The sequence below is a fragment of the Dendrobates tinctorius genome, unplaced genomic scaffold (assembly GCF_039654945.1).
Source record: "Dendrobates tinctorius isolate UK_male_01 unplaced genomic scaffold, ASM3965494v1 ptg000008l, whole genome shotgun sequence".
Taxonomy (NCBI): Eukaryota; Metazoa; Chordata; class Amphibia; order Anura; family Dendrobatidae; genus Dendrobates; species Dendrobates tinctorius.
In genome coordinates, this window is record NW_027361676.1 from 27,426,820 (window position 1) to 27,451,496 (window position 24,677).

Sequence of the window (24,677 nt, forward strand, 5' to 3'; positions counted from 1 at the left end):
TCCATCCACAGACAGCTGTTTCGGGGTATTGCCCCTCATCAGTGTGGAGTAGGAAACTGGCTAGTGGGAGCAATGCCTAGTAACAGACCATGAAAAGAGGAGGATGAATGACCTCATGGAGATCAACATCCGACACTGCGGAGACACCATCACGTGTTTCTCAACGAAGTGATTCTAGAGCACTGCTCCCATCCCTTATGGGAAATATGTAAAACATGCAAATATATAAGCCGCGGAGACACCATCACATGTTTCTCAACGCAGGCAGTGACTAGCCAGGTCTTTCACCGGGAAGGAACAACCACGGGAAGGGCAGTCTCCAATGAAGGAAACCACCTATGCCAAAACATGGTATCCATCCACAGACAGCTGTTTCGGGGGATTGCCCCTCATTAGTGTGGAGTAGGAAACTGGCCAGTAGGAGCAATGCCTAGTAACAGACCATGAAAAGAGGAGGATGAATGACCTCATGGAGATCAACATCCGACACTGCGGAGACACCATCACGTGTTTCTCATCGCAGTGATTCTAGAGCACTGCTCCCATCCCTTATGGGAAATATGTAAAACATTCAAATATATAAGCCGCGGAGACACCATCACATGTTTCTCAACGCAGGCTGCAAGCCACGGTCTTTCCCGCCGGACCCGCCGCCGCTGAACCCCCCCCCACCATGTACATCCACACACACGTACTCACATTCACACACATGTACTCACATATACACACACACACGTACTCACATATATACACACTCATATATACACACACATACTCACACACACACACGTACTCATATACACACACACGTACGTACACACACACACGTAGTCACATGCACACACACATGTAGTCACATACACACACACACTCGCATACACACGCATGTACACACACACGTACTCATATACACACACACGTGCTCACACACACACACATATATATATATATATATATATATATATATATATATATAAATAAAACACATATAAAAAAATAAACACAATATTCAGCTCTCCTCCTCGCTCCCACGCTGATTCTGGCTCTTCTCAGATGTCAGGAGCTGCACTGCCGTCTGCCTGACACAGCAGGTACAGGATTAAGTGACGTCTTCGCGCACCGTCTGTGTCAGAGGCAGAGGGGAATGATGGGAGAGGGAGCGTCATCTGACGCTTTCTTCTCCAATATTGTTTTCAACTATATCGGCAACTATGATGCCGATACAGTGGAATGCGGCACACACTGGGGGCGGTGCTGCCACCGGATTCCCCCGACTTACTGCTCCATAGCGGCTGCATGGGTTGGGGACCCCTGGAAGAGCGGGGACCCTGGTCTGCCGGCCCTGATAGCGGGCAGTGTTTTCCCGGCTGCTGCAACTAACGCTGTACGCTATTAAAGTGAAATAAATATTGAGATCCTCTCCACTCCCTTGGGGGCGTGGGGAAGGGTGAATATTCATTTCTCTTTAGCAGCGGGGACAGGCTTTAGCTGTAGCAGCCGGCTTCTGCCTCCTGTCACCCTCTGCTGCTCCTCTAGCACCAGGGGTCCCCATAGCAGCTGCATGGTGTGCCACTATTAGCGACATGCCACTGGCTGGGAGCCCCTGGAGCAGCAGGGGCCCTAGGCAGCAGCTGGCCCTGTATGCCAGCAGGTGTCAGTGCCTGGGTCCATCAGAGAATCCTCTGGTTCTCCTGTGGGCCAGTCCAACCCTGCCAATGTACTGTTAGTGAGTTTGCCAACTGCACTGTCACTTTATACATATGTACGATTATAAGGAGGTTTTGGTTCTGTGATTTTCTTTCCTCATATCTTATGACTGTGAGGTGACCCATATTTAGTGGTGCACCTTTAACCGGATTCAAATAGCTCTGTCTTGACAAAATTATCCTGTGATATATGTTATTGAATGTCTGTCTTGATTCAATTTGTTATTAAAATTATACCTTTTTAATCATTATATATATTTTAGTGGTTGATATGCTCTGGGTTCTTGTATTTTAATAACATGACATGTGAACCTGAATTGTCATGTCTTCTAACCACAAGATAAATAGTATAAAAATTTAAATATAGAAGGGTTACATATAAGCGCTGATGAGTGGGCAGACGGGAGGTAATATCTTCATAAGAATTTATTAACAGTATAAGGATTCTGCGTTTCAACATCGGACAGATATCTTCCTCAGGCCCGGCCTGTATGATAGCAGTGCAACAGAGATTAAATGGTTAAAAGAGAAGGAAAAGGAGTTACATACTGAAATCATGGGGTAAGGGTCAGTGCATATAAACTAATACGATATAGGCAATGTGATTATGTCCTGGCCTGAAGAAGACATCTGTCCAATGTTGAAATGCTTAGCCCTTATTCTTTTAATAAAGAACCCTTTATTAAACCCTTTATTCTTATTCTCTTATGAAAATATTGGTGGTTCCTGCATCGATCCATCCCCTGGGCAGCTGCAGCTGATTCCTTCCATCTCTGGATTTGAAACATAGTTGTGCCTGGTATTTGCACATCCCTTCAAGGTGAGCACACTACTATATGCAGTAGCGTACCTACTGTGGGGTAGATAGGGCACTCTGAGGGGCCCACCCAAAGCTACGCTACCCTTAATTGATCAGTGTGCATAGTTCGCCAATACAGGTAAGTCCTGTGGTAGAGTAGATGGATATGGCCTCCCTGAACTACCAATCTCCTTTCGGTAGACTGCAGGTTGCTTTAAGCCTGCGGTCTACAGAACTGTCGAGGCGTCGACGCTTGCATAGGATGTCAGAGTCCTGGCTTAGGTGAAGTGGGGGCATTATAAACAATGGGGGACCCTTATAGACTAGTGGGACCCTGTAACAGTGCGAGGGAGCATGATACATTTTAGCGACTAATACAGCTTGAGGACTAATGCAGGGGCCATTATACAGCTTGAGGACTAATGCAGGGGCCATTATACAGCTTGAGGACTAATGCAGGGGCCATTATACAGCTTGAGGACTAATGCAGGGGCCATTATACAGCTTGAGGACTAATGCAGGGGGCATTATACAGCTTGAGGACTAATGCAGGGGCCATTATACAGCTTGAGGACTAATGCAGGGGCCATTATACAGCTTGAGGACTAATGCAGGGGCCATTATACAGCTTGAGGACTAATGCAGGGGGCATTATACAGCTTGAGGACTAATGCAGGGGGCATTATACAGCTTGAGGACTAATGCAGGGGGCATTATACAGCTTGAGGACTAATGCAGGGGGCATTATACAGCTTGAGGACTAATGCAGGGGGCATTATACAGCTTGAGGACTAATGCAGGGGCCATTATACAGCTTGAGGACTAATGCAGGGGCCATTATACAGCTTGGAGACTAATGCAGGGGCCATTATACAGCTTGGAGACTAATGCAGGGGCCATTATACAGCTTGGAGACTAATGCAGGGGGCATTATACAGCTTGAGGACTAATGCAGGGGGCATTATACAGCTTGAGGACTAATGCAGGGGGCATTTTACAGTGTGGGAGATGATGCGGGCGCCATTTTTCAGCTTGAGGACTAATGTAGGGGCCATTATAAAGCTTGTGGATTAATGCGGGGTCCATTATACAGTGTGGGAGCTAATGTAGGGGCCATTATACAGCTTGGAGACTAATGCAGGGACCATTATACCTCTTGGGGAATAATGTGGGGCCATTATACAGTGTGGGAGCTAATGTAGGGGCCATTATACAGCTTGGGGATAATGTAGGGGCCATTACACAGCTTGGGGATTTTTGTGGGGGATGTTATCCAGCTTGAAGAGTAATGTGGGGCCATCATACAGCTTCGGGAGTAATGTGGGGCCATTATACATCTTGGGGACTAATGTGGGGTCTGGGGCCATTATACAGCTTGAGGACTAATGTGTGTACATTATACATGATGAGAGCTAATGTGGCAGCCACTATACTGCTTAGGTACTTATGCAGAGGCCATCACACAGTGTTGGAGCTAGTGTGGGTGAAGGCAAGGGGGTAGTCGTGGCTGACAGAGGCAGTACTGGCACACCCTGGCTCTCGGCCACATTAACACATTGTAGTCCACTCACTTTTACGTCGAGGTCCATTCCACACTCTCAGCTGTGGGCCCATTATACTGTGTAGAGGGCAGTTGTGGGAACATAATATTGTCGTCATATGGACAGATACTCCAGTCTCTGCTTGGGAACTCTGCAGCTTCTTCAGGGTTACATTTGGTCTCTGTGCTGCCTCTCTTATTAATGCCCTGCTTGTCAAAGCTGAGAGTTTTGTTTGGCGGCCAACACTTGGCAGGTTTATTATGGTACCATGCTCTTTGTATTTGATGATAATGGATTGGATGGTGCTCCAGGGGATCATAAGAGATTAGGATACTTTATTATAACCAAACTCTGACTTGCACTTCCCAACAACTTTATCCCTGACTTGTTTGGAGATCTCCTTGGCCTTTATGGAGTTATTTGGTCAGTGGTGCCTCTTGCTTAATGGTGTTGCAATCACCGTGGCCTTTCACAAACAGTGTATATACACTGACAGACCATGTGACACTTAGATTGCACACAGGTCTCTCATCCATCCCAAGAATAGGGTCCCAAGTCTCCTGTGTGAATGGAGCAGTAGTGCACATGCTCGAGCACTGCTCTTCTCACTTCTATGAGACTGATAAAATAGTTATCTTCATCAGTTCTGTAGAAGTGAATGATGCGGTGTTTGAGCATGACCACTGCAGTTACAGGGTAAGCTCTTTGGCGCCCTACGTTAGACATTCTTAATATAGGTTGCAATTTCTGCATCAAGCTTTCATTTTTAACCTCTCTGCTTTTTTGTTGATCTAACAGGTGCACGGCTTGATACTAGTAAATTGCACTTTATGACTACTGTATAGAAAAAAATGTCAGCATTAGTAAATTTCCCCCTTTCCACTTGGACAAATAACGCTCATCACACTCTTCATAGAAGTTTCCTTCTCTGCCAGCAGGTGGCCCCAGAGAGCTGTGTCATGTGTATCTCCCTTTTCGCCAGTGACATCACAGAAGTTTCCTAATAGATCCCATCTGGATTTTGATCCTCACAGACAGGTCAAATTAAACAAATATTTTTTTTCCACAATACAGCATTCCATTTGTTCCTAGTCAGTAGAAAGAAGTCTGAAGTCCAAAACATTCTGCAAACTAATCTCTCAAGCATTTTTTACACAATCTTAGTCATCCTTTTTATTTTCAGCAATGAAATAGCTGGAAAAAAATATTAGTTTATTTTGGAGTCAGAGTGTTGAAAATAGCTGGAGTAATCACACATTACTAGTCTACGGCAAAGGATATCATAGTGTGATGTCATTTGTCTTTAAAGGCAACCGTCATCAGAGTCGACTTTTTCCTTAGAGTGGACCCTCTTGGTCGTGGCACCCACCCACCTAGGGCGAGCTGACCTTGTGAGGAACCACCCCCTATACAGGGAGTGTCAGGGGCAAGACCAAGGGGGTGAGCCACAACGACTGCTGGCACCAGACGGCCGGCTCAAGTAGACACTATGTACGAGTGCAGGAAACAGGATAAGACAAGACGTAAGTTCAAGGTATCTTCATTAAGGCAAATTCAGGATAACATTCAGTGCAAAAACGTGATAAGCAAAACACAGCAAGGTGCGTGCGAGGGCACACCAAGGTCCATAGCATGGTACATGCCAGGTGGCACGCCTGGGTACAGGCAAGGGCTCAATGGCATCGGACTCCGGACAACTGGCAACGATCGACAGGAACGGGGCATCCGGCTGCTGACATCAGGCCGCAGTCATCAAGCTTACAGTCTCTGGCAGCGATCGGCAGGTTCCGGGCATCCGGCAGGCAAACCAGGGTTCAGGCAAGGAGGCACGACAGATCTCCAGACATGGTGCGTGCTAGGGAACACGCCGAGGTCCAAGACAAGATTCCAGGCAGGGTGCGTGCTAGGGGCACACCAGGGTCCAGAGCTAGGTGCAAGGCAAGGTGCGTGTGTAGGGGACACGCCAGGGTTCAAAGCAAGTTGTAATGCAAGGTGCGTGTGTAGGGGACACGCCAGGGTTCAAAGTTCAACATACAAGACAGGGTGCGTATGTAGAGACACGCCAAGGCACAAGGTTCAAGGCAGAGTCCTGCGTGTGCAGAGGACCACGCCAGGGTCAGGGTACCAGGCAGAGTCCTGCGTGTGCAGTGGGCACGCCAGGGTCAAGGTTCAAGGCAGAGTCCTGCACGTGCAGAGGGGCACGCCAGGGTCAAGGTTCAAGGCAGAGTCAGAGGCAGAGTCCTGCATGCGCAGAGGGCACACCAGGGTCAGGGTTCAAGGCAGAGTCCGCGCGTGCAGAGCGGCACACCAGGGTCAGGGTACAGACTAGGACCTGTACGTGCTAGAGGGCATGACAGAATACATGGCTAGACCTGCGCGTACATTTACAGAAGGACGGGGAGGTATGCCACGGGGCAGGCGAGGGCCTGCACAGTGCAGAGACAGCGTGAGTGCAAAGAAGCACAGAGAGCACGGCTGGGTCACTGGATAGCTGGACGGGCTGCAGCACAAACAGGCGGGTAAGACTGCGGCATAGCAGGCGACACAGCTGTCACTGACCGACGAGCACGGCTGAGGCACAAGCAGGCGGGCACGGCTAGCGCGGGCACGGCTGACGCACAAGCAGCAGGCTAAGAAGGCAAGGCGCATGCAAAGGGCACACAAAGAAACAAGGCAAAGCTAGGCAGGGTACAGAACAATGAGCGGAATGTAGGCAGAAACACAGAGCCAGGTGAGAGCGAGAATAGAGCTAGCAGCGGAGCGTAGGCCGAAGCCCAGAGCCGGGTCAAGGGAGAATCTTGAGACTAGCATGGAAATGTGCAAGAGAGCACAATAGGAGAGAGTCTAGCAGCGGAGCGTAGGCTGAAGCCCAGAGCCGGGTCAAGGCGGAGCCTTGAGACTAGACACGGAACATAGGACGAACAACAAGGCAAGGAAGCTTAGGCAAGACACAGCGAAACAGGCTCAGGCAGAGAACAGCGGAAGTACTACTAGGCAAGGCAAGGACAAACATTGCACGAGAGACAACACAAGACATGGCACAAGACTAGAGACAGAGTACAAACACAGCGTGTGCAGAGACGCACGACAGGGCAGAGTGCAGGGGCACAGAATACAAGGAGCGACCGAGCAGACCAAGCAGCCATGCAGGGAAGCAACACGATACTCAGGCCCCGACCATAGGAAGGGGCGGTCTGATATAACACCTACAGTTCCGGGTCAGGATCAGGGAAGGACTTCCGGTTCAGATCCTCCAGGAGCATAGAGAGCGTTGCTAGATCAGACTGGGCAGAACCATAGAGAAGGTCACATGATCAGGGCTCCAGGAATACATAGAGGATTGCAGAATCAGACAGCGTTGGAACATAGGAAAGGTCAAATGATCAGGGGGTCCAGGAATACAGAGGATTGCAGAATCAGAGCAGAGACGGATGGTTACCTAGCAACGGCATGCAACCATGAGGTAAGGCGCGCGTGCACACCGCTCCAGGCATCTTGCAGCACGAGACATAATGGGCATGAGAATTCAGTACACGTGCACACCGCTCCAGGAGTCATGCGGCACACCAGACACGACTGGCATGATAGTTCGGTGCACGTGCACACTGCTCTAGGGGTCATGCGGCAAAACAGACATGGCGGGCATGACGGACATGACAGGCATAACGGGCATGACAGTAGGCCTCTGATGACCGGTTCCCTTTAATATTTATTTTTTAATATAATAATAAAAAAAAAAAAATAGGCAGCACTCCAAATTAAATGTGACAAAAGTGGATACTTTACTGATACTCAGGTGGCGACGTTTCAACGGTGACCCGTATTTATCAAGCAACGTGCTCATAGTCAGTACAAATTTAGTGGTAACACGTGCATATAATTCCAATAATTAATCTGTTTTACATATTCAAATTGCCATTGCCATAGTAACGTTTATAAGTGCTCCATAAAACATATGTGCATATGACCAGAGATCTGGATTACAAAGTGCAACAGTGCATATAGAGTGCTTTAAAAAGACTCAGCTTTGACAAAAAAAACGATCATGACACAACCTATGAGGGTACTAAGGCTTATATATGGTACATATAGTTTTTTGTTTTTTTTTTAATTTATTTTTTAATATAAATATGTGAAATTTTATTCCAGTCTCTCAGTTTCCATAGTAAGATATGGATTCCAGCACTGTTTTCAGTGGAAAATATTGGAGTTCTTTGTATATCAGGTGTTCTGCATCCGGGATAATGAACACCATTGAGTGACGGCTGATCGGCGGGGTGTAAGGTGTCACACCCCCACAGATCAGACATTGATGACCTATCTTAAGGATAGGCCATCAATGATAAAGTCCCGGACAACCCTTTTACTGGCCATGACTATGTGAATAAGGCCTTCTGTCTCCTCTATATAGGATGGGTCTGACCAGTGAGTGACTACATAGAGGGCATCTCTCTCTAAGTATCCCACATCCATTCATTAGATATGTATATGGAGTCCATTGATGTGCAGTGGGCATTGTGCAGTGCCTTATTTCCCATGTCCTGGTCCTATGGGGTAATTAAACAGTTATTGTTGGGACCGCCCTGCAGATTGCAGCTGACTACTGTGGACTCACAGGATACCTTTTAAAAAGGTGGTCACTGGAGGACCCGAAAGGCATTATACAAAGAGGAGACCCTCATTGAGTGTTTTCTAGTTAAAAAATAAAGTCTTCTAAAGGCTGTGGATCACAACCATTTATATCAGGGTCAGGTTTGTCCTTACAAGTCCTGAAAAAGGAGTTCAAAAGATGATGATTATTTAGGGACTACAAGAGCCATCCTATTGACTCGAGGTGATAACGTGACATGCTGGTTGTTTTGGAGCCTCGAACACTTATCTTTGTGATGTAGAATTAATCTTCTAAATGTCAGTGGAAATGAAGCATTCCGTGAACGCACACCGCTGGATGAATCACTGGTGCTAAATAACAAAGGTTAATGATAATATTAGCAGTCTATAGCTCTGGCACACGGCACTTACCAAGGATTTTGATATCTGTGAGTTATTTTATCTTCACAGTTTCTGCGAAACTCTCCAATCTAATGTAAGAGATAAAATCACAGACGTAAGACCGTTGCATACAGTGCTTCCACCAAATGGGGGTAGTGAGCTGTCATACCCAAGATACTATAGAGACATGTTCTACTACGGTCTCCATTATTTTCCCAATGACCCATCATTAGGGGAAGATTACTATGGCACACGGAGAACTACTCAGAGATTAATTTCGCAGGCACGAACTCTTTACTATGGCCAAGGCTGTGGTCAACCCATTCCACATAGTCCATAGACCCCTTAAGACCAGGCAGATGCCTCTATCGGGCAGGTATACTTCATTGACATATTCACAAAATGTAAAAAACAAAGATGATGTAGCCTAAGGCCACTTGGCTCATGCCATGTTTTTTACATACAGTTGAATCCTGTTGCCATTACTTTTGCCTTAAATGTATGACCACAATCAATGGATTAATGCAAGTCCTGAAAGCTTAGTCTGGGCTTTTATTCTATACATATATTTTGGATATGTATATACATGGTTAGAGGAAACCTTGGCATGATTATACATATAGAAGTCATAATATGGATTTACAGGCGCTTCTTATGAGAAATCTAGTGTAGAAGCCGCTGGGGAAAATGGTAGTGCCCTGGGGGTGTGTCTATGCACTTGGAATTCTTCTTTCAAATCCATTGACACGCCCCTACTGCATTTCCAGCTTGATTTGCATATGGCTTCTACACAAGATTTCCCATGACTTCCACATCTGATCGCTGCAAAGAAAGGTATAATTTATATTGGGACGTAAGTGTCTACACAGCAGAACCATTACTTCTATAGGTAAAACTGTTCTGACAGGTTTTCTTTAAAGCGGGGTTTTTTTTAATTGCTGGAGTGGTGCTACTCATCTAAGGTCCCTGACACTAGTATTATACTTTACCACCTGAAATCTTCACCTTTTCTCAGCGCCATCTTATGACCCGCAACTTCTGCCTGACCGAAAGTCAGAATTAACGATTACAAGCTCTCAATGGAAGTTTATGAGAGCCAGATCGGGGCTGTTGTAGACTTGCACTAAAAACTGACTTCCGGCTCGCTTCATGAAATATTGGAGCGATCCAGCAGGTTACAAACTGTTGAAGACCGACTGGAGCGGTGCTGGTAAAAGGTGAAGATGGTGACTGGTAAATACCAGATTGGGAGCAGGGACCTTACATTAGTAGCACCACTCCAGCATTGCAATAAAAAAAACCTGCTGGAATGGTGCTTTAAAAAAAGGAGCATAACCATAGGCAGGGAGGGGGTAGATGTTACACAGAAACCAGAGCCTCACAGTGCCATAAGACCTTCATGTGTCAGAAAAAACCCCACCAGTATTGGGCCAAAACGGATCTAAAATTCGATGTGCCACATCAGAACACATGGTTGGTAGGAGCCTTATCCCAAACTGCAATGGTTAAGTTTTTCTGGGGATCTAGTAGCTCTCCTGACTTGTCTGCTTAGTAAATACTTTTCGCCTTCATAAATTAATTCTAGAACATTTTTTTTTTTAATTAAGACCATGTGTTACCCCTGCCGTTCACAGTAGCAGAGTTTGTCGAAGTAAAGCAATTAGCTGCAATTTAAGAAAACTGCAAAGATAATAATATTTTAAGGGACACACCCCAAACATAAGAACCTAGAAATAGCCTGACTAAATATCTCTTTCTGGAAAAATTCACATGACTGGCAGAAAGTTTCACCTTCTCCTAGCAGCCAAGTGATTATAGACGCTTGAACACACAGCTCTGGCAGATGTCCCTGTAATGCTTCACGACAGTAGTCAGAGATAATGTAGTCACCAGTGACTGTACAGAAATATATGGTGTATTCTTCTGCCCACCAGCGATAATGGAGATGAATTGGTGGCATTTTTTCTCTATATAAGAACATAATTATAACCTTCCAGACTAGTCCGTGTTTGCTTTAATTCATAGGTGAACTATTGAGAAAAACGTTGTAGGAAATGGCGGGAAGGCTAGTCATTAAGAGCGCGCTCCTGCTGTTCTATTCTGAGCTTAGGGAACGGAAGGGATAAGAACGGGCAATCCACAGGCTAGCTACATGTAATTAATAATGCCGCACAACTTATCAAAGGATTGAATTAGTTGTGTCCTTTATACTAAGGGTAATAAATCTAACCAGTCATTGTAATGTCAAAGTCCGACTATTTTGTTATCATATTTGTAGGTGTATTGAACCGCTCTAAGGGCAACAGATACTTTGAAGTGTAAGGCCATTGACAAGATGTGACCTAGAAACGTTGAAGGACAAAGAACTTAGTTCTCAATTAAAGCAAGTAAACCATGCTTGACAAATTGATGTCTGCTCTGGTTTGATCATGCTCCACGGCAGAAGAGGGTTTCTGAATACATAACTAATGTAATCCCATTTACTCAACTGGTCAGGCAGAAAGAATGTCACGAGGCCACACGTCTCTTCAGAATGGTAGAAGGTACAACATAGTTTTATTAAGTGTGAAGACGTTAATCTCCGTATGGGTTATTATGACAACTTGTGATACCCTGTGGAGACCACTGAGATTCAAATAACCAGCACAATATCTGGCTGTTTGGAGTCTCAATAAAATGTCTAACTAGGTTTAGTTCTAATATTTCTTTATATTTGTAAATCTATAATTATTAGTTTGTCTAATTGTCATTGCTGTCAGCAGGTGGTGCAAACTTAAAGGGCTGTTATCGACAGGACAACGTCTTCACTTCTAAGAAGTTAATAGAAGCCACAATAACAGCCTTAACAAAAGACGAAAACCATATACTTACCACCCGGACCGATGATGCTCCGGAGATATCAGTGCTGCCTCTCCTGGCTGATAAGGGGGTTGTGCCGTGAAAAAAGGACATTTTAAGCAATAGATCTTGGACTGATACTAAGGGTCCTGTTTCACTTAGCGACGCACCAGTGATCCCGACAACGATACGACCTGGTAGTGATCGCTGGTGCGTCGCTAAATGGCCGCTAGTAAGCTGCCAAACTGGCAGATCTCTTCAGCGACGCAGCAATCATCCAGCGATCCTCGGCGGTCATTGGTACCTTGTCACACAGCAGCTTTTTCTGACAAATCCCGCCTGCGTCCCTGAGTTCTGCGTCGCGAGCGAGGTCGCTCGTCGGGTCAAACACAGCGATGTGCACTGGCCAGCGGGACGCCGACGACGAAAAAATGGCCCAGGACATTCCAGCACGATCAGCGATATCCAGCAGGGGGGGCCGGTCGCCGCTATGTGTCACATGTAGCGAGATCGCTATGTGAGAAGGGGGCTTAAGTTCCACACTTGGTGTGATCAGACCATCTTCCTGCATGGTCAGACACAGCCATTACACAGCACACAGCAGGGGCACATTTATAACATTATCTCAGCACAGGAACATTTTTGAACATAATATTATTCCAAGATCTATTGATTAAAATCTACCTTGTTTGTTGGACAACCTCTTCATGTGACATTGTTATGTCAGTGGCCTCTAATTTTCTGCAGCCCTCAGTATTCGATGAGTGCAGATGTCCACCCAAATGAAATACTAAGAGCTGGACCAGATTTTTGTCATGGTGTCAGTTTTTACCTTCAGCGCTTCATCAGTTTTTCAGTTTTTCTAGTATGAAAAAACAACAACTGATGGAGGTTTATCGAGCATCTCTTTTCAAACAATGAGTGAAAACTGGACCCCATTTAGATGACATCCATATGCTATCTGAGTTTTTCACTGACCCATAGACTGGATTGTGCAATTGTCATCTGCATAATACACGAACATGTCAACAGCCCTATATGCTATAATGGGTACATGTTCTCCCCTTAAACTGCACGTGTTAATGAGGCTCTGACCCTTTCTAATCAGGGCTAATGAATGGTCATTATGCATTAATGAATCAGGGAAGTGAAGAGTAACTTACTAAAACTGTAACTAGCGTAAATATGGATTTATACAAGCAACATCCTATACACAAAGTTGATATCACAGCACTAGGTTAAAGTTTTTGTAACATGCACCAAAGTTAACTGTATGGGGAAGAACAATTATTAAAGGATTTGTCCACTACTTGTCACGTGGACCCGTCCTGTGTGACACGACCTGCAGGTCGGTAACTAAAACAACAAGACACGGCACGTGTAACTGTCCTGTGTGACACGACCCGCAGGCCGGTAACTAAAACAACCAGACACGGGGGAAGGGGAAACAGTTACAACGGTGGGCCCTGCGATAGGGAATGGGGACGAGGAGACCTCCTGCACTCCCCTGAGTCAGCATCCCTCACCCTCCTAACAGTCCCTATACAGGCTCCGCACCTGTCGCCGAGCCGGAACCCGTCACCCTAGCACAACCTACACCTATCCCTTGCTAGGGAGCTGGGTGGTGCAGGCACTGGCCCCACTGCTGTACTAATATACACCAGGGAAAAATACAAACAGGGATAACACCACTTAGCTTTGCTCTGTTCCTATTGCTCCCAGCAACAGAGTCCACCACCAGAATGCAGCTTTCCTCCAGAATAGCTGCTACTTCTCCAAGCTTTGTCAGAGCTGCAAGGAACACCTCTCTGTAATTCCTTCCTTCACCAGTGTTTACACCAGAGCTCCCCTGAGCTGCTCTCTGTAGTTTCTTCCTTCACCAGTCTTGGTTGGAAATGAGCAATATCACCAACAGTGATTGCAACCACCTGACACTCTTTTATAGGTAAGAGCCAGCAATCACACCTGCTTCATAATCACGTGCACTAAACTAAAGTAACCAGAGTGCAATGACCCTAACGGCCACCGGGGGCAAAACTAGAACTGAAACCACACAGTGCAATGACCCTAATGGCTACCGGGGGCAAAAACTAACTTTAAGCACACAGCTTAAGGAAAAAAAAGGTTACTAGTGCTTTTATCTGTCATGATCCAGCATGGATCATGACACTACTAGGCCAACCCCTTCTGAATGTTTGACCATGTTAAAATAAAAACAATTAGGCTGGAGTCACCCCACCATATAACACAGCTGAGTGCTATGTGATAAAGCATCGCATAGCACTCGGACCAGTGTTATAGTATGGGGCAGCTCAGATCTGCGATTATTTTCTGGTGCTGAATCCTCTCCTCATGATAGGGTAATCTCAGCAAGCTGCAACTGGCAGCGAGACTCGGCTCACATGAGCCCATAAAAGTCTATAGATGCGAATGAAAAATCGTGCTGCACTCGGATGTCTGTCATCCCAGTGCAGTCCGATATATGCTGACTCAAGCCATCGAGGAGCTAGAGAAAATACTTTCTCTTCTTTTATATTTACTGAGGTCAACTAATGGTTCTTTCCATCAGGTACAATCAGCATGACCATACATTCGTAAAGGTTTAAGCTAAATTCTTTGCATTGCTCATGTGAATCTCGATATGTCAGCAAATTCCAAAACTATGACATCACCTGGTTTTTGCTATGTAATCTGATAGCAGCATAACATAATGGTATAGACCCTAATTCCAGCGAAGTGTCACTTACTGAACTTCTTAGGGTACCGTTACACATAGTGGCGCTCCAGCGATCTCAACAACGATAAGACATGGTAGGGATTGCTGGTGCGTCGCTACATGGTCGCTAGTAAGCTGTCAAATAGGCAGATCTACTCAACGACGCAGCAACGATACGGCGATCCATATAACGACCTCGGTGGTCGTTGGGACCTTGTCACACAGCAGCTATTCTGAACGATTCCAGCCTGCGTCCCTGAGTTCTGAGTCGCCAACGAGGTCGCTCGCCGGCGTCAAACACAGCGATGCATGCTGGCCAGCGGGACACCAATGATCAAAAAATGGCCTAGGACATTCGAGCATGATCAGCGACATCGCAGCGGGGGCCCGATCGCCACTGTGTGTCACACATAGCGAGATCGCTGGCGAGGTCGCTGTTGCGTCACAAAACCTGTGACGTTTCAGCGATCTCGCTAACGATCTCGCTATGTGAGATGGGGCCTTGGTCTTGGGCAAGCTGCCATGTGCTGTTATTTTTAAAATAGACTACAGTATGGTAGTGGGGCGGTCTGATTTCTTCCCGCCCGGGTTTTCCATGTGGCCTACGGCCACAGGTTCCTTGTAAAAGACCTCTGCAGGGGGTATGGAATGGCCATGGAGGAGTAGAGACGTGTGTTCATGTGGCGCCCCTGAGGGTTCAGTCGCCACAGAGGTACTGCACCTCCTCCTGAGGTGCGGTACCCTACCATCCAGGTAAGGTGGAGACACCTGACCACACTCCAACACCTGCACCCCACACCACAAAGTAGTGTAGCAAAGCACCTTCGGCGGCTCCCTGTGTGGAGTGTAGTATAGCACCCCTTGGTGGCTCCCTGCTTGGAACACGAACCGTGCCGGGAGGTGGGTGGAGCTGAGTTTACATAAGAGAGCGGGAGATTATTAGGACTAGGTCAGTCTGTGAGAGAAGCTCCCCTGAGAGGGATGGATTGAAGGAAGTGCTGTAGCCGACCTCAGTGATCTGGGTCCGCTGGCACAGGGAAGAGACATTAGAACGAAAGCCTGATTCTCCATTGGAAAGAAAGGATTAGTACAGAACGTAAGGAGAATAGGAGGACTAAGGATCAGGGTTGGAAGAGAGAACCCTTACCAAGTTCTATGCGCAAGGCCGGGGTCCGGTCCCCGAGGTTGTATGAATACTAATGGTCCTGCAGCAGACACCGGAGGAATAGAAGTTGTCACCACTTTATTCCCACACAAGACTTGGGGTCACAACAGCAACGATAGTGAGCCGGGACTAGGTAGTAAGCAGGCTACAGCTGTCTGCCGTACAAGTAGTATTCTTAGGAACATCTGACAGGAGGAACTCCAGTGTAACTCAGTACTGTGAGTACTTCACTCAAAGGCGCTAAGAGGGAGACGTTCAGAAAAGGCACATATGTTGGCAGAGTGTTGGAAAGGAGTACCTCCTCTTGCCTGGAAGTTGGCAGAGCTCCTGACCCAGAGGACACAGCACGGCTGCGGGCACCTGTACCTGCAACAGACTGTGAGTAAAGCTTTGGAACTACATGCTCTGGTGTCCTCCACTTATTCCTGCGCCAGCCTGCCCGACACTGCTACATCCCTCCTGCGCCCGACACTACACCATCTAAGTGTCACTTCACCTACACTGCCCTGGGACTACAGCCCTGCCTGTGGAGGGCTATAACATCATTGCTGCACTACACCATCTGTCCCAGAAGATCTGTCTGCAGCATCGGCTTACATCTTCGTTGCCGAACACCACAGGTGGCGTCACGAATCACTTATAAACCTTCACCACCATAAGCACACTGAAACAACCCCCTTTTACAATGGAGCCCCAGGGTCACGGACCGGGTCGCTGCTGCCGTGACAACTCCCGTTAAGATGATCAACCGGCCTGGTACCGAGTACCCCATAGCCCTGGTGAGTGAGGGCGCTCCATTCACATCACTCCTGTCCTGAACTGAGGAAAACAACATCCTATACACACAGAAAACAGAAATACCTCAAATGGGGGTAAAAAAAGAAGTGAACGCAGAACATTACCCCAGATACTCCAGGACTTGCTGCAGGAGGTATTAAGCGCTTTCTCTCCAGCCCCTTCCAAGAGTCAGACATGGTGGATACTATGGCACTACCTGGTACTATGGTGAACCTCGGGGCTCGAGTCAGAGGATACACAGTGAGTACAGAGGTGGTAGCCCTGGAAGAGAAGGACCTGGAGAGTTTCCAGGTGCTTCCAGCAGCTACTGGGGGTGAGTCACAGATCACAGCACAGAGGCAAGATGTTCCCCACGCAGGTGCAGTAACAGCCGCGTCGTTACAACGCATGCGTGGGTAGAGCGCGCAGTTGTGGCTGTTAATGCGCATGTGGATCGCCCTCGCCGTGCTCTAGGATGGTGGGCCGGACTGGGGGGTGGTCCCTCTTTACACCGTGCAAAGACGTTACAGACACCAGATGGAGGCCGATTTCGGGTACAACAGGTCCAAGTTTATTTCCAGCTGTCCGTCTGACGGCTCCAGCAATACACCGCAATTCCTTCACGGCCCTCCGCTTCTAGGCCCCGGTACACACACCATACTTTCACTTGGGACGTAAATACACACATTGTCCCTTTTTCAGCTTAGTGACGTTCCTGCCAGTTTGGTCACTGTGGCCACCTTAGGTCTGTACACCAACAGCAATTTTACTGGTCAGCTGTCGTCGTCAAATTCGGTATGCTTTCCCTCAGGACCTCGTCTGTACTGCGGTACTTCGTGTCAGGACCACCCCCCTGATTTCTTTCCTCCTCAGTCCCCTGGTTTAGCTCTCCTCACAACACACAATTTGTCACAGACTTCTCGTCTCTTGAGCTCCTCCCGGGGACTGGAACTTTCTGGAACCCTCCTGTCAAATTTATAACTTTCCCGACTCCCTGTAACTCCGCCCCCATGACCAACGGTTTCTAAAGCCCTAGGCTGCTGTCAAATCCAGAACTCGCACTCCCTCTGCCATCTTGTGGTCATCCAGGGTACTGCACTTAGTCTACACTGTTCAGCTGTTTCCCTTCTATCATAACTGACAAGTCCGTCCATCCGTCAGGTCACCTTCCCTACAGTGCCAGGGCCGTGGGGTACTCGGAGCAGGGCCCGTCGATTTCAATGGGAGATGTCACGGCAGCGGTGACCCGGTCCGTGGCCCTGGGCGTCCATTGTAAAAGGAGAATGTTGAATGTGTGGATGATGATTAAAGTTTATTAGTGAATGATTTGTGACGCCACCTGTGGTGTTCGGCAATGAAGATGTTAAGCCGACGCTGCAGACAGATCCTCTGGGACAGATGGTGTTGTGCAGCAATGATGGTGTAGCCCTCCACAGGCAGGGCTGTAGTCCCAGGGCAGAGTAATAGATGTTGAGGAAGAGGGTGCAGTGTTCAGCACAGAGATGTAGCAGTGCCGAGTGGGTTGGTGCAGGAATATGCGGAGGACACCAGGGCATGTAGTTCCAAAGCTTTACTCACAGTCTGTTGTGCATACAGGTGCCCGCATCCATGCTGTGTCCTCCAGGTCAGGAATTCAGCCAACCTCCAGGCAAGATGAAGTACTCCGTTCCACCACTCCGCCAACATATGTGCCTTTTCTGAACGTCTCCCTCCTTAGCGCTCGTAGTGAAGTACTCACAGTACTGAGATACACTGGAGTTCCTTCTTTCAGATGTTCTTAGAACTCTACTTGTACGGCAGACAGCTGTAGCCTGCTTCGGGGACTCCTTGCTACTAAGTCCCGGCTTACTCTCGTTGCTGTTGTGCCACCAAGTCTTGTGTGGGTATAAAGTGGTGACAACTTCTAATCCTCCGGTGTCTGTCGCAGGACCAATAGTATCCATACAACCTCGGGAACCGGAACCTGGCCATGCGCTTAGAACTTGAGGAAGGGCTCTTCTCTAACCCTAATCCTTAGTTCTCTTCTTCTCCTTACGTTCCGTACAAATCAATCTTTCTTATGGAGAATTAGGCTTTCTGAATATCTCTTTCCTGTGCCAGCAGACCCAGGTCACTGAGGTCTGCTGCAGCACTTCCTTCATCCATCCCTCTCAGGGGAGCTTCTCTCACAGACTGACTTAGTCCCAATAATCTCCCACTCTCTGGTGCAGACTAAGCTCCACCCACCTCCCAGCACTCTTCGTGTTCCAAGCAGGGAGCCACCAAAGGTGCTTTGCTACACTACTATGTTGTGTGGGATGCAGGTGTTGGAGTGTGGTCAAGTGTCTCCACCGTACCTGGATGGTGGGGCACCAGACCTCAGGAGGAGGTGCAGTACCTCTGTGGCGACTGAACCCTCAGGGGCGCCACACATGCACGGGAGTAGCGGTGACGTGATGTCACTGCTATTCCCAAGCGTTTGTAGTAACGATGCAGCTGTTACTGCGGCCACAAACTGCGCCTGCGAAACTGACTGCTGCAGTGCCTTATGGGATTTGGGGACAGCGGCCTACTGGAGATTATATATGTAATAATACAGTATATATACATATATATATGAGACTGATGGCTTTCCACAGTCTGAGCTTGTTCACTTTCTTAAAGGGCCTGGGCAAAAGGAGGCTCTGTACAACAGGAACAAGCACCCAACACTGGTGCTTGGATTAAAAATATTCCTACTAGGGAAGATAAGGAGCATTATGTCTCAAGACTTGAAAATTCATATTGGGCTGAACTATCCATATTAAGGGATAAAGTCCAACAATGGGGTGAGAGGATTACGTCAATGGAGGCATGTACTTCTACACTTTCTGTACAAATGGGGGCCCAGGAAACTGTATTATCAAATCACATTTATCAACCACATTATTTTGCTGATTTGATGGGATAATGCAGAAAACAGAGGCAGACGAAACAACATCAGAGTCAGAGGCTTCCCTGAATCAATAGAGCAGAAAGATCTGGATAAAACACTTTGCCATTTGTTCAGCTCCATCTTGGGTGCCCCTCCTGATTCTCCTCTGGAACTTGATAGAGCCCACAAGGCACTGTGGCCCAGGTCTATGGACCTTGATCACCACAGAGATGTGATCTGAGGGGTGCACAGATATCAGCAAAAAGTTGCAATAATGGAGCAGGCACGTGCCGCAGGGGTTATACAACATCAAGGGAGAACGATTCAAATACTCCCAGACCTCTCGAGATGGACATTACAAAAAAGAAAAGCATTGAAACCCTATTGGAAACCTTACGATCACACAATATCCCTTATACTTGGGGTTTCCCTATTCGTTTGAGGGTCAGGCAAGCAGGCAGAACACACATATTGAGTCACCCCAGAGGTATCCAGGCTTTTACAGCAGCTTTTCGTATCCCTCCTGTTGCACTTCTGGACTGGGCCTCCTTACTTTCGGGGTTTCAAGTAGATGAACCACCACAACTTCATCCACAAAATCAAAGAATCCCCAGACGGCAAAATAACAGAGTCCATGACAGAGCAAGAGAGGATTTCCAAAGAATTCCATTTCCTCCTGAATCAATGGACTGTTCCCAGCCCTTCTGAAGTATAGAGACTGGTGGCAACGCATTGGATCGGTAGATATGAGTAATAGTACATATGTATTTGAATATTTGCATCTCTGGGTGCCTGAGGATCTCTATATGACTGTGGTTTAATAGCAGTAGGTGGGGAAACTCACCCCTGAATCACTGGTAGAGACTGAATGCTGTAGCGCATCTCAGTGAGATGGTTCATACTGACTGGATAGGTGGGCTGGTAGCAGGCTCAGTATACCCTAGATACCGCATTACATGACTGCATCTTATTACCTGTTATACAGTGGGGCAAAAAAGTATTTAGTCAGTCAGCAATAGTGCAAGTTCCACCACTTAAAAAGATGAGAGGCGTCTGTAATTTACATCATAGGTAGACCTCAACTATGGGAGACAAACTGAGAAAAAAAAATCCAGAAAATCACATTGTCTGTTTTTTTTTCATTTTATTTGCATATTATGGTGGAAAATAAGTATTTGGTCAGAAACAAGCAATCAAGATTTCTGGCTCTCACAGACCTGTAACTTCTTCTTTAAGAGTCTCCTCTTTCCTCCACTCATTACCTGTAGTAATGGCACCTGTTTAAACTTGTTATCAGTATAAAAAGACACCTGTGCACACCCTCAAACAGTCTGACTCCAAACTCCACTATGGTGAAGACCAAAGAGCTGTCAAAGGACACCAGAAACAAAATTGTAGCCCTGCACCAGGCTGGGAAGACTGAATCTGCAATAGCCAACCAGCTTGGAGTGAAGAAATCAACTGTGGGAGCAATAATTAGAAAATGGAAGACATACAAGACCACTGATAATCTCCCTCGATCTGGTGCTCCACGCAAAATCCCACCCCGTGGGGTCAGAATGATCATAAGAACGGTGAGCAAAAATCCCAGAACCATGCAGGTGTACCTAGTGAATGAACTGCAGAGAGCTGGGACCAATGTAACAAGGCCTACCATAAGTAACACACTATGCCACCATGGACTCAGATCCTGCAGTGCCAGACGTGTCCCACTGCTTAAGCCTGTACATGTCCGGGCCCGTCTGAAGTTTGCTAGACAGCATTTGGATGATCCAGAGGAGTTTTGGGAGAATGTCCTATCGTCTGATGAAACCAAACTGGAACTGTTTGGTAGAAACACAACTTGTCGTGTTTGAAGGAAAAAGAATACTGAGTTGCATCCATCAAACACCATACCTACTGTAAAGCATGGTGGTGGAAACATCATGCTTTGGGGCTGTCTCTCTGCAAAGGGGCCAGGATGACTGATCCGGGTACATGAAAGAATGAATGGGGCCATGTATCGTGAGATTTTGAGTGCAAACCTCCTTCCATCAGCAAGGGCATTGAATATGAAACGTGGCTGGGTCTTTCAACATGACAATGATCCAAAGCACACCGCCAGGGCAACGAAGGAGTGGCTTCGTAAGAAGCATTTCAAAGTCCTGGAGTGGCCTAGCCAGTCTCCAGATCTCAACCCTATAGAAAACCTTTGGAGGGAGTTGAAAGTCCGTGTTGCCAAGCGAAAAGCCAAAAACATCACTGCTCTAGAGGAGATCTGCATGGAGGAATGGGCCAACATACCAACAACAGTGTGTGGCAACCTTGTGAAGACTTACAGAAAACGTTTGACCTCTGTCATTGCCAACAAAGGATATATCACAAAGTATTGAGATGAAATTTTGTTTCTGACCAAATACTTATTTTCCACCATAATATGCAAATAAAATGAAAAAAAAACAGACAGTGTGATTTTCTGGATTTTTTTTTCTCAGTTTGTCTCCCATAGTTGAGGTCTACCTATGATGCAAATTACAGACGCCTCTCATCTTTTTAAGTGGTGGAACTTGCACTATTGCTGACTGACTAAATACTTTTTTGCCCCACTGTATATACAAAATGGAGATCTGCTGACCTAGTGTTTAATCATTTGCCTTAAAACAGAGAGACCATTTGGGCTCAGCATTTGACAGTCTGCTATACTTAAGTTCTTGTACACCCTCAGCATATTGTTATTTTAAAGTTGTTGTTTTCTATCATATATACTTGTTTTTATATAACAGCTTATTGGATGGTGTTGACTTGGTTTGGGAGGAGGCTCTATCTGTGGAAAGCCCGCTACCCATAAGGGGGCTCTGTACCTTGCGGGATGTGGTATAGTATTTTTCCTTTTGCCCCCCACATCAAACACTGGGTTGGGCTCACAGTTTGCTAGTGAGCTCCAATATTATACCCTGTTCTTAATTTCACTCTTAACAACTGTTTTCTATTCTTTCACATTCCTATATCTTTCTACACCGTGTCATGCCCGCCATGTCCGTTATGCCTGTCATGTCCGTCATGCCCGCCATGTCTGTTTTGCCGCATGACCCCTGGAGCAGTGTGCACATGCACCGAACTATCATGCCCGCCATGTCTGGTGTGCCGCATGACTCCTGGAGCGGTGTGCACTTGTACTGAATTCTCATGCCCGTTATGTCATGCCCGCATGTTCCTCAAAAAAGATCTCCAATATTATATGGAATGCACAAGCAAAAAGTACAATTACTACATTTACAGGAAACCCATTTTAAAGAGGGACACGTTCCTACTATAAGAGACCGTTATTACACAAAATGGTTCCATAGCGCCAACGCAGAGTCGCGGTCAAGGGGAGTGTCTATAGCAATACACAAATCTTTGATACATTCAGTGGTAGACACTTGGTTGGATACTGAAGGAAGATATGCCATACTCAAGCTCAGAATATTTGACACTATATATACTATTGCGGGATGGTATGATACCAACCAAAGTCAAACTAATGCTTGTTTCTGAAGGAACTCTCCGATGTAGCAGACGGTGTAGTGATAATTGGTGGTGATTTAAATATGTCCTTAGATTCTGCCTTGGATAATACGACATAACGGAGCGCCGATCCCTCCAGACAAAGATCAGCCTTGAAAAAAATGTTACACCACATGCAATTAACAGACGTTTGGTGTATCATAAATCTGCAAGGTAGAGATTATACTTTTTATTCAAATTCCCACAAATCTTACAGCCGAATTGACTTTTTCTTAATTAGTCATTGGGCACTCGCTTGGCAACCTTGACCTGCCATAGGCAACATTATTTGGTCAAATCATGCGCCTGTTTTCTTAACCATCCATCCTCCAGATAGCCCAAACCGTACTTGGACATGGAGGCTTAATGATAATTTACTTAGGGATTCTGTCTGTACCTCCGACCTTAAGTAGACAATTTTTTATCAGCACATTCTTCAGACCACACATCTTTACCCTTAAGGCCTCGTCTCACATAGTGAGATCGTTAGCGAGATCGCGGAAACATCATAGGTTTTGTAACGCAACAGCGACCTCGCCAGCGATCTCTCTACGTGTGACATAGTGGCGACCGGCCCCCCGCTTGGATATTGCTGATCGTGCTCGAATGTCCTAGGCCATTTTTTGATCGTTGGTGTCCCACTGGCCAGCATGCATCGCTGTGTTTGACGACCTCGTTGGCGACTCTGAACTCAGGTACGCAAGTGAGAGTCCTTAGAATAGCTGCTGTGTCACAAGGTCTCAACGACCGGCGAGGTTGTTATACGGATCGCCGTATCGTTGCTGCGTCGTTGAGTAGATTTGCCTGTTTGACAGCCTACTAGAACCATGTAGCGACGCAGCAGCGATCCTTACCAGGTCGTATCGTTGTTGGGATCACTGGAGCATCGCTATGTGTAACGAGACCCTAACAGTGGGAAGCTCTCAAGTGTATCCTTAGGGGCACTATGCTGATAAAATATGGAGCTTGTCTCAAAAAATAAAAAGCTCTTAAAATCTCAGAACTTCTAAAACAGATATGTACACTGGAAATTAGACATAAAAATAATCTCTCTCCGACCACCTTGGTAGAATTGACTAAATGTAGAGAGGAACTTAGATCCATAATGGATGAAAAATATCTGAAATATAAAAATCGCTTTAAGAGGGTCTTATATAATCATGCTGATAAATGTAGTCGCACTTTATCGCATCTCCTTCATCCTCGCAACCAAACTTCTTAGGCTAGTTTCACACTAGCGTATCTTCACGCAGCGCATGGCTCCGCTAAGCCCCGCCCCCTGCCGCGCCCCCTCCGGTCATCTCCTCCCTACTATCGCACAGCGTTGCATGTGATCTGCGCACCCTATCTTTAGCATAGGGTGCGCAGACCGTGCGCTGACCGTGCGCTAGTAGGATTTTTGTGTGCGCTGCACACTTTTGAAGGTGCGCCGATGTGCGCCGAACGCACCATGATGCATTTTGGTGCGCTCGGCGCACCTTCAAAAGTGCACAACGCACACAAATATCCTACTAGCGCACGGTCTGTGCACCCTATGCTAAAGATAGGGTGCGCAGATCGCATGCAGCGCTGTGCGATAGTAGGGAGATGACAGGAGGGGTGTGTCAGGGGGCGGGGCTTAACGGCGCCATGAAGATAGCGTGAAGATACGCTAGTGTGAAACTAGCCTAATATCCCCATATTACATCAGCAAGGAGTAGGGGAAACATAATCCTGTGGAAATTC

At 46.8% G+C, this 24,677-nt stretch overlaps 1 protein-coding gene across 1 annotated transcript in view; it reads right to left on the reverse strand.

The window, feature by feature from the left end:
• Window positions 1–24,677, reverse strand: part of SPMIP2 (sperm microtubule inner protein 2) — an 82,508-nt gene that overhangs the window by 17,194 nt on the left and 40,637 nt on the right. The window contains exon 3 of the mRNA XM_073575930.1: window positions 9,069–9,127. Coding sequence (XP_073432031.1) covers window positions 9,069–9,127 — 59 coding nt within the window. The remainder of the gene's footprint in view (window positions 1–9,068; window positions 9,128–24,677) is intronic.